The following is an 11,369-nucleotide window of genomic DNA, read 5'->3' as shown; positions in this document are numbered from 1 at the left end:
GAGCCGCGGCTTCACCCCTGCACTTCCTAACGCGCGGGCCTGGCGTGGGGGATACGACGCGCGGAACTGATTGAGTGGGGCTCCTTGTTTCCACCCGGCGCGCCTTTAAAAGCGGCGCGGCGGCGGCCCTTCAGGTGAGTTGTGGGCGCGGCGGCGGCCCTTCAGGTGAGTTGTGGGCGCGGCGGCGGCGGGAGCGGAGGGTCTCACGGGGGCGGGAGCTGTCCCTGCCCGGAGCGGTACCGGGATGGAGCTGTCCCGATATCGGACTCTCCCGGTCCCACGAATGACCTCGGCGCCCGGGGCTGCGGGGAGAGCGGGCGCGCGCGTGTGTGCAGAGTTACGACTCCACGGGAGAGCGCAAGGAGGCGGCCTCGGTGCCCAGACCCGCTGCCTCGGGCAGGGCTGCTCCGGGGACACCGGGGGAGGCGGGTGGTGTTCACGGAAGCACAGAGTCGTTACGGCTGGAAGGGATTTCTGGAGATCATCCAGTCCAATCCCCCCCGCTAAGGCAGGGTCACCTGGAGCAGGTGACACAGGAACGCGTCCAAAGTGGCTTTGGAATGTCTCCGGAGAGGGAGACTCCACGACCTCCCCGGGCAGCCTGTTCCACTGCTCTGCCACCCTCAATGTAAAGAAGTTCTTCCTCGTGTTGAGGTGAAAGTTCTTGTGTTTTACGGCCATTGCTCCTCGTCCCGTCTCTGGGCACCACTGAAAAGAGCCTGACACCATCCTCTTGGAACCCACCTTTGAGATATTTATGTGCGTTAACGAGATCCCCTCTCAGTCTCCAGACTAAAAAGGCCCATCTCCTGCAGTCTCTCCTCATAAGGGAGACGCTTCAGACCCCTCATCATCTTTGTGGCTTTCGCTGGGCCCTCTCCGGTACTTTGTTCTTCCCCTCTGGGGGCCGTGGGGCATCGGGAGTGAGGGAGCAGCCCCGAGGGGGCGGCGGTGCCTCCCGTGGGACCGCACCGGGGCCGGCGGGAGGGACCTGCGGTGCTGCCTCTGCTCCCATGTCACAGCATCCGCGATCACTCAGTGGGTGTGGGGCGTTGTTCGTGACAGACTGAACGCTCCTTGGTTCAATGTGTTCAGGGAAATCAGCCGTGTGGAAATTAAAACTGAAATTCTGTAAACTTCTCTAATTATTAGCTCAACACATTGTAAATCATATATCGTTAATAAATTCACAGTCTAGTTACAGTGTTTCTGATCAAGTACCTTGTGGTTTCCATCTCCCCTCCGTTTTTCTTTAGTTAGCTCAAGGTAAGAAACTTTGGGTGGTGTTGCTTTAAAAGCAGATGTTGATGGGAAGTCTTTAGATGAGAGAAATGCTTTGGTTTTACAAAAGTACTGACGCGTATGGGTGATGTGTGTGGTGGGATGGATTTGTGCTGGCCAGATGTAATGGGACAGTTTCTTTCCAGTATCTCATGGGAAATGTTTTTAACCTGGTGTTTGCACGGCACTATGGTGCACTTAGTTCTGAATCTCAGCTTGAGGTTTTTTGTGTTTAAATAAAGTAGCTTTGCAACTCTTACCCAATCCACTTGTGTATCTTAGTTTATAGCTTTTAGCCAGAGGTCAACTTCTTACTGTATTTGTTCTTTGGAAATGGTGCATTTGGCTGGGCCCTGTTTTTAGCACTGCAATATAAACAGTAACCACTCAATACAGTTATTCAAAGCTGCTATTTATTTGATGTTTCAATTTACTGCTAAAACCTTCAATTTACCGTTTTTGAATTGATTTTTTAGTTAAGTTTACTTGATATGCTACTTATTTTTTCTTGACACTGTTTAAATGAAATGTTGTTGTAATAAATGTAGCTGTATTACTAAAAAAAGAATTTTTCCTTGCTCTTCTTTGCTGACACTTATAGCTATCTTAAACTTCAAATAAGGACAAAATGTCCTCTAGAGGGAGATCTTGTTGCTTTTATGTGCTAAAATGTTGGTCACCTTGTTCCAGTTAAATGTTTTGATCACCTATCTTGGAAAGGATATGTGATGATGAATGTGTGTACTTCTGCTCTGGATCTGTGCTTGGAAATTTCATAACAGGATACAGAATATAATAGCCTGTCATGTAACACTTCTGTAGGTTAAGTGAAACATAGTTGTTTTAGTTTGAATAGGTTTAATTCTGAAGTTAAATGAATAATGTTTACAAGTTCCAGAGCATTACTCCTGCAGGAGAATTTGTAGGACTTACATTTGTGGCATCAATTCTGCAAATGCTTACAAAGATACTGACTTTCATGCATCACTCTCTTTTTCATCAAGATGCTTTTGAGGGCAGTTTCTTTACTGTCGTAAACCAAGAATTTCAGTAGCTGCTCTGAAAGTGTTGTGGGTTAAATCTCTTCAGCATAATGAGTGCTAACAGCTGGGCAAGGAAATAAAGCAGAAATAAAATGTCCCATTTGATTGATCTTGGCAGTACTTTCTGCCTATAAAAAACAGAGGTTGAAATATTACTTTGCAGACACATCAATTGTTTGAATGTAGTTAACTCTATATTCCACATGCTCAATCCAAATTACTGGAAGAATCCTGGTGGGATTATTATGAGGGTGAGTTATTCAGCATGTTACATATGCAGCCTCAGCATGAGATTTTTCTCACAGACACATTGAAAAACCTTATTCCACAGTAAAGGCATCTGTGCTCTTATTTTTCTGTACGTAAATGCAAATAGTGAATTTGGTGTAGTTTCTGTTATGTCTGTTGTGTAAAACTAAAGGCTGTGTGGAACTTACTCAGTGGATATGATTGGAAAATTTCCTCATACTGCGACAACTGCTGAATAGGTCAAAAATGTGTTCACTTTTTTAGTTGCCAGTTGAACCCCTACACACTTCTTTCAAGTCCTCTGTACTGTTAAGAAATAGATATTGTCAGGCTGACTCCAAAATAGTTGTAGTATTTGTATTCTTATAAATGTACATACCAAACCACTACATAATTAATTACTTTTGTGTGAGGAGAAGTAATACTGCAAGTAAGGTAAAGTGATTTGCATTATTTATATTGCAAGATTGTTTTCCTTTCCATACTCTTTTTCATTGTTTTATGGTATGCAAATACACTTCTGCAGTGCATTAAAAATGTATGCAAAGGGCTTGGAGGCAAATGGTGTTGTGTAATTGAAGGTACAGATGTGTTTTAATAGAGGAATAAATGCCATTGATAAATAGGAATAAAAGTTTGATGTTTTTTGTTAAGAAAGGCATATTTACATCCCTAAGTTACTCATATTGTAGACTCTTTAATGAACTGTGCTCTGAATAATCAATTCTTTATTTTAGATCATAATTTTGGAGGATTGCAGCACTGAGATCTCTGGAGTCTGCTGTGTGTAGCCATAATGAGTTCGTCACTGGTTGCTTATGAAGATTCAGACTCTGAGACAGAAACTGAGAAGACTGAAGTCCCCCAAGCTTTTGGCACTCAAATAAGCTCTCAGAGGTCTTCTGTGAGTTGTGGTCAGCACTTTGCACCTGGTAGTTTGGGTACAAAATCTACATATGAAATGCACCCTACGGAGAACAGTGGCAGTTCTGGCACAAGCACTGTTTGTGAAGATCCCCCTGAGCTTTATGCACAGAATAATAACACTGACATGACATCTCCTTATTCTAGGAGGGCATACCCTGGCCATGCTGCATTATCTATGCCTTACAGAAACTATGAACAGACCTCAAGCTCTTCAGCAAACTCTGGAAATGGCGTTTCCCAGAAGAGAATGCATAAAGACAGTGCTACTACCATAAAAGGAATTAGACCATATATCCCCAAACGATTGCGTCAAGAAAGTTCCAGTACGCCTGAAACAAAGGAACCTGATCAGAGAGGTAGCTCAGATTGTGATGTTAAACTGGGTGTATTGGGAGAGCAGACTTCGAGAAAGATCTCTGAATTAATTAAGCCATATTTGGGATCCAAATATAAATCAACCGAAGTCCCCAAAAGCTTAATATTTTATATGTCTAAACACAGTGGCCCTGTCAATGAAATCCAGTGGTGTCCTGTACGGGAACAGAGTCACATGCTTCTCTCAGCTTCTATGGACAAAACAGTCAAGGTAATGTAAAACAAGATGTTTTGTGGCCCAATCATCCAACTTAAAAATACTGTATTAAAGAATGCTCTTCTGGAAATAACATCCTTGCCTGTGTGTGTTTTAACAGTTCCAATGTATTCAGAATTCAAGGAGATGCTTTGAAGTATAAGACTCTATTATGAACTTGCAGCCTAATTCTTCACTATACCCACAGTTAGTTCCATTACTTTGGAATTTGGTGTATTGTTTCGGGGTTTTTTTGAATTAGTCATGTGAGTGTTTTAGACCTTAAAAAGTTAGGTTTCTACTAGGTCATTTCTCATGATCTGTACCAGTGTTTTGTCACAATGGCCATAAGCACTATGGTCTGCATACAGATCCTTCCCAAAGTCAGTAAACAACTGACTGCCAACACTGGAATAATATTTTGAGGAACTTTTCTGACAGGCCTACATGACTACTGCTGGAGGAGGTCAGATGGATTTTCCATCTGAACCAGTGTGGCAAATAAGTCTTGCATCCCAGAGGTGTCCTGTTGTGATCTAAGGAGTCTTTCCACTTTAAATTTGTTTCAAGGGTTAATCGCTCCAATACTCAAAGTGTATTTTCCTTCTAGTTTTAACATTTTATTTGTTAATTTAGTCAGTCCAATGAGTCGTTTATTTTTAAAATGGGTAATAAAAGTATTGTATGTGTATGCTTTCCCAGACATAGGGCTAATTGCACCTCTGGGTTCAAATAATAGTCCTCTGAAATGGTTTTACACAGGAACATAGTTTTGATAAGAGCGTACAGCAAGTGTCCTTTCTGGTGGAAGGCATGCTTTGTTGCATCTGAGATGTATTTACCGTAGCATCCACAATTATTTTAAAACTTGCTTCTAAAATTTAGGACTTTAAGTAAATACTACTAAACAGAGACCAAACAGCAGAACACCCATTGCACCAGCATACTTCTAAAACCAAAGGAGAGAACTTAAACTGAATTTGAATTCCAATTTAATGTAGGAAAAAATAGTCTTAAATTCTCTTATTCAAATTGAGAATTTTTTCTTTAACTATTTTGCTGTTTAATTTTTAGTGGATAATGGAATTTCCTTTAGTTTGGTTTTCTAACACCTTTTTCTTATCTTAGAATTTTTGTCTTTCCTCTTTCCTGAGTTTTGCCATGGGGCCCTGTGAAATATATGCTATCTTTGCATCTTTGAAGCAGCAGTGCTCTTGAATCTTGGACAGAGTTTTTGCTTTTGTCTCCAGATGTCTACTAAAGCACTTGGTGGTCACAGAAAAGAAAACTCCAGATCTATAGCATGCGTAAAATTTTCTCTTCCTAGTTGTTTATCTTTTATTTCTTAAGTTATAATGACTTCCCTGGTTCTGTAGTCAGCATAATGTATCAAACCATCAAAGTCTGAATACTTTAAACTTTTAGGAAAGATAGAATTCCTCCATCTTTTCCCAGCTTTTTTAACCTCTTTGTCTTAAACATTAACTTGGAGGAAAAAAAGTGCTGATGGATGTTTTTGGTAAGCGGGAATTTAAATTTGGATTATACAAAACTATTTTACACCACCTCTGAATTTTGATGTTTGACATTTTGTCTGAAGTTGTAACACAATATAACCTCATTTTATTGAGTGAAATTATGTATGTGTTGAATATAAAACAATCTAAAATCAAAGTTGTTATTGCAATGTAAAACTATTAAAAATGAAAATAATGGCATGTCTGTTGTGTATTCTAAGCAGAAAGAAAGATTGTTTTTGTAAAGTAGTGTCATCACCCCTGCTTAGAAGCAGTCATTAACCAGTAAGGCTGGTTTTAAAAGAAATCTAACTGCTTTAGGTTCCCCAAACCTTGGAAATTCAATATAAATAGAATATATTAATGTTGTCAATGCTTCAGGGCACGCGAGTGTAAAAAAAATTACTGAAGTAATAATGTGACTGTTAAGCAGTATATGAAAACACACTTCTATATTTTTAAAGGTAGCCTGTAGAGAGGTATCTATGAGTGCTTCTTACTGTTCTTTCCTGGTGAACCTTTTAATTATTGCGCTGTCACACACAGACCATCCCGGCCAGCAGAGGGCGCGGTGGCATCGAGGATTGCCGGGATGTTGGGAGCCCAATTTCCCTCACTTTCTGGGATCATGAGCCCATAAATCCCTGGTGACTGTGACAGCAGTGCTTTGTCTTTTGGGGATTTATTTGCAGTCTACCGCTGCCTGAAGTTGCCCATTTTCTGGTATAAGCATAAAACAACTGATTGAAAATGAAGATGTACTTGTTTTTTCCCCTTGTCCTTTAACTTCCCACAGCTTACCTTTTTTGTTGTTTTCTTCCCACAACACCTGCTTGGAATTGCTAGTTTAAGTCCAGACAGTGGATGCATGTCTTCTTTACCTCTGATGGGAATATGCAGACAATCAGGATGTTTGCACTATTTACTTTCAACATTTGATTAAGGTAAAACTCAAAGCACAGTTAGAAGTCTAAAATCCCTATATGATCAGAGACAGTAGGCAATCCAGAGCCTCAAAACTCTGTACTTTGAGTTAGTCATATGTATAACTGTGACTGAATAGTTTTATATGCAAATGTCTTGGATTCAGTCCTTACATTCAGCCTATGAATTAAGACATTTATCCTTTAAAGAGTCCAATATTAGTGAAGATTTCTCAGAATTGAGAGTTCTAAGTTGATATGACTGTGATAGTTTGTGCTTAAATCAGAGATCTACAGTTGTATGCAATTTGTGTAGTATTTAGCCAGTTTTGTATATTTTATCTGTTCTTGTGTGCTTAAATGTTTTCCTCTTAAATTTTCATCCCCCCCCCCCCCCCCCCCCCTTGGCACAGAGAAGGAAGAGACACTTGCTTTAGTTACCTTACTTTAGTGATTTTAATTTTTTTGTCCCATGTAAATTACTATGGCTAAGTATGACACAGATAAGTGTCTAAAATGCATATATGAAACCAATTATATGGTTTCTTACTTTTTAAGTGTGTGTGCTTAACCTGTTTAAATCAGAAGAAAAGAACAGTCTTCCATTTATGTTCTCTCAGGTTAACCAGTGTACATTTTAACATCATCTTTATGGATCAATGTAAATCATACTAAAATATTTACAATAAATGAGTCGATGTCTGCAGTTTCTGTTGACTGAAGCATAGCCTACAGTCAGGGAAGATCATCCGAAGCATTTTGTATAAATATTTTGCATATTTAGGAATGAATGGACTGTTTTAGAGGACTTCATAGTTTTCTTTGAAAGTATTTCAAAGATCTGAATTTTTTGTATATCGCTGCATTTCAAAAACCTCAAACAGTTATCAAGTGGTTGAGTTGAAAAAATTATCAGTTATCAGCTCAGGGGCGTGATTCTCTAGAGTAACATTTCCACCAGCAGATGGGGTGCCTCGACCTATTAGAAAGTGATGGGAACTGAACTCTGCCTCTAAAGACTGGAAGACTTTAATATTTGCCTCTGTGTTATGTGTTGAAAGACCAAAGTTACAAGTTTATGCATGTGTTGGTAAACATATAAGAAAACAACTGAGTTTTCTTAGAGACCTGAAAATATGATAGAACTTCATGTGGAAAGAGATATGTATTGCAGATTAGTAACTCACAGGTCTTCAAATCTGGAGCATTAATAGAAGAATATTTCATGCAAAATCTCAAATTTGTAAGGAATGAGGAAAAAAACCCTCCTAGTTCTGTAGGTTTTGTCAGATTTTTTACCCTCTGTTTTTGTAGAATTTTTAGCTTCCCCTTTGAAAGCTCCAGCCTAGGTAGCTGTAGAAAGGGACAGAAACCCTGATTCAGGGTTGGGAAAAGTACTGTTGGGAGCTCTTACTGTGACAGTTCTATTATTCACAGTTGCATTCTAACTGTATTAGGGTGGATTATGTTTTTAGCTTTATGTATTTTAAGGATTGTGAAACATTATTTTCTGAACTGATTACATTTGGTTTTTTTGAGTAACACTTCTGTTTGAATGGCTGCTGTAATTGAAATTTAGGCTACTACTGCCATTATTTGGGTTTTCCTACTAAAACACCAAAATAGTTAATCTCTCATCTAGTGTTTTTTTGCATGAATGTTAAGACTCAACACCATTATTAAAGGTGCCCCGTTCCCGGTTCTGATATACAATGCTTTGTATATCAGACCTTGCTTAGGTATTTCTGGTTTAGAACCACAACTACAGAATCCAGAATCACAGGTTACCATTGAATACAGCTGCTTGCCTTCCATAGCAGGGAACATTAAAAAATTGTGTCTTGAAAGATGTGTTTACCGATTGCAGAAATGACAATGCTGTTCATTCACGTTGACAGTGTCTTATATTTGGAAGACCTTGTCATTACGTAGATCCACACAGACGTTAATGTTTTCACTACTTACTGATTCTGGACTTAGCTTTTTAACAATTGTTCATAACTTCAAGCCTCCTATGCCTTTATTCTGTATTTCCTATTTTTGTCTTTAAAAAGATGTTACCTGGAGTTAATTTTTAATCATCTGTTAGCTTTTAATTTTGTGTTCCTGATTTTTTATTTAGAGCATCACAGCAGGGATTATGTTTGTTGCAAAGTATTTCTTAATTTTCAGCACTTTCATTCTCTGTTGTTAAACAGGATCAAGGAAAGAAAGTGCTGAGATTCTTGAGTGTGCAAAATGTATATTAATAGCACTTTGACAGGATGTCTTGTGTTGTAATACATTGCTGGAAGTTTTTCTTATACATTTTTTCCCTACTTACCTAGTTGAATGTTATTTAGTCACAGCTGAATCTATACAAACAAAGTAAAAGTTTCTAAAATGAGTGTGGTGGGTTGACCTTGGCTGGATGCCAGATGCCCACCAGGCTGCTCTATCACTCCCCTTCCCAGCTGGACAGGGGAGAAAGAGTAAGGTGAGAAATGGCTCATAGATTGAGATAAGGCAGTTTACTAAAGCAAAAGTTTGAATGCACAGTAACAAAGCGGAAAATGGCAAGGTTTATTCTCTGCTTCCATTAGCTTTTACATCTGAGCTGGTGTCACATGATTATGGAGTATACCTTTGGTTGGTTTGGGTCAGCTGTCTGGGTCATGTCCCCTCCCAGGATCTTACCATCAATATGGGGGAGAAGGAATGTTGAGAGACAGTGCTGATGCTGTGCCAGCCTTGCTCAGCAGTAGCCAAAACACTGGTGTGTTATCAACACCTTTCTAGCTAACAATGCAAAGCACAGCACAGTTAGGGCTGCTATGGGGAAATGAAGTCCATCTCAGACTCAATTCAATGAGTTTAATAATGTCAACCTGTTGAACAGAGGCATTGCTGACTTCCCATAATTAAGAACACAAGAGCCATACTTGTTCAGACCAAGGCTCTGTCTAGCCTGGGGTTCAGTCTCTAGTAAGGTCCATGAGTAGATGTGTAGAAAAGATGAAATGTCAAAGGTTTGTGGTGCCTTTTAGTCCTCTTCTGGTTTCTGTTTGTTTTCGAGTCAGGGGATTTCTGAGCTCCGAAGTGGTTCACCTTTGTAACATGCTACCTCAAGAGATTTCTTCTACATAGTTTTCCAGTCTTCTGAGACGCTTGTGATCATTAAATGGTATGTTACTCATACTTCAAATTTAATATACAGATTTTGCTTCCTAGTGAGTGTCAAATCTACAAGAAATACCATTTTTAATCATATTTTCAAAATATTGTATTGTTTTGTGGTCGTGTGTCTGTTAGGAGAAAGCACAGTAGTATATCCAGGAATTTTGTTATTGATCCTGTTGTACTGGACTGAATAGAAGACGATAGCTTCCACCCATCTATAAACTGTGTGTAGCACAGATGGAAGCAATACAAATTTCCTAGTTAGTGCTGCTACCCTGCCCCAGAGTAACAAAACCTAATATTTATGCTTTCAACCATTCTGCACACAATTCACTTGGAATAGGCAATGTTTCTTGTTGTTCTGTCACACGCGTGTCTGTTTATGAAGGAATGAATTTAAGCTGCCAGCCTATTTCCTGTACACCCAGGCATAGCTGTCAGATGGCTGTAGCCCTGTCACTGCTGGGCTGGATTCAAGCTGTTCACTAAGCAGCATTACCTGTTGTGCTGCTAGTACTTCAATTATTGCAATTCTTAAATAAATTTTTAAAACCTAATTGTGGCAATGTTCCTTTAACTCTAGGCAACGATGAGAATTTGGGAAGTCATCCTATTCAATACATATATTCTTTATTTGAAATATTTTAAAGAAGATCTTTCTGATGTTGGTATATTTTAATACCATATTTTAAAAATAACAAGGAGTTCTCCCCATTATCTCCGAAGTGGCAAGGAAATGCTCATATTCTGGGGACTGTATGCTGCTTACCTAGATGTGTGAAAACAGAATTGTTTTTCTTGTTGGAGAGGCTACTAAAGAGGCTGTTCTGAAATACTGAAGCTAGCTTTTCTTTATGAAGGTTCTGACTTTCTTCCCTTGTTTATTTAGAGCTATGTGTAGTTCTTTCAGTGACTTTAAGCTTCCTGATTATTAAGATGGAAGTACAGTTATGTGATCAATACCTGCATAGTAATATCAGTTTCCTGAGCACTGAAAGGGCTTTTTTTGTATACCTCGATCTTCTTCTAACAAAATTATTTCATACACTTCAAATGAGAAGTATTTTCCACTTTACTTATTTTGTAAGAAAAGGAACATCATGCAGGAAGGAATGTACTTGACCATCAGTGAAAGCTTCTAACCATGCTTATGGCTGGATGATAATACAGGTCAGGATGCAATAGATAGCTCTCACAATTGTTCTGCAAAAGCTAGTGACACATGTCAGCAAAGAACAGTTCATGAAAGTGGTGGATTTTGGTCTCTTCATCCCAAAGGTTTGTACGAGTAAGAGTTGCTTCACATTTGGTATGTTTAGAGATCGCTGTTAGAGAGATATATTTTTTTAATTATTTTCTTCTTTCGAGCGATGCTGTTGTCAAGGAAACAGAAATCCTTGTAATGCTTTTGTTCACTCGTTCAGAGTCCACAGCTGGAGATGACTTGTATAGTTTTTATTGTGTTCTTAGTGGTTGACACACTCTTAGGCCTCAAAGGATTTTTTCAAAGGAGTATGATTCTTTGAGTATAAATAGCACCATCCTGATCTCTGTAGGTTTTGATAGGCCATTGTTTCTTTCCTTCTGCACTGACAAGAACTAAATTCAGTACTGCTTTGGATTAGAATTTATCTAAACACTTGTATGAAAACTGACATTTAAAAAAAAAGGGGTCAAAAATGCAATGAACCTCTCAGCT

At 39.2% G+C, this 11,369-nt stretch overlaps 1 protein-coding gene across 3 annotated transcripts in view; it reads left to right on the top strand.

The window, feature by feature from the left end:
- Positions 1-42: 42 nt before the first annotated feature.
- The window catches only part of WDR25 (WD repeat domain 25), a 63,240-nt gene continuing 51,913 nt past the window's right edge, over positions 43-11,369 (top strand). The window contains exons 1-2 of one of the 3 annotated variants that reach the window (XM_027730837.2): positions 43-134; positions 3,311-4,086. In XM_027730837.2, coding sequence (XP_027586638.2) covers positions 3,370-4,086 — 717 coding nt within the window. In that variant the 5' untranslated portion in view covers positions 43-134; positions 3,311-3,369. Of the gene's footprint in view, positions 135-1,284; positions 4,087-11,369 lie in introns of those variants that run through there. The other 2 variants (XM_027730841.2, XM_039381102.1) reach the window with 2 other exon arrangements.

This window comes from Pipra filicauda, unplaced genomic scaffold (assembly GCF_003945595.2).
Source record: "Pipra filicauda isolate LSUMZ 115617 unplaced genomic scaffold, ASM394559v2 scaffold212_size3012638_pilon, whole genome shotgun sequence".
Taxonomy (NCBI): domain Eukaryota; kingdom Metazoa; phylum Chordata; class Aves; order Passeriformes; family Pipridae; genus Pipra; species Pipra filicauda.
This window is presented reverse-complemented; position numbering and strand designations above follow the sequence as displayed.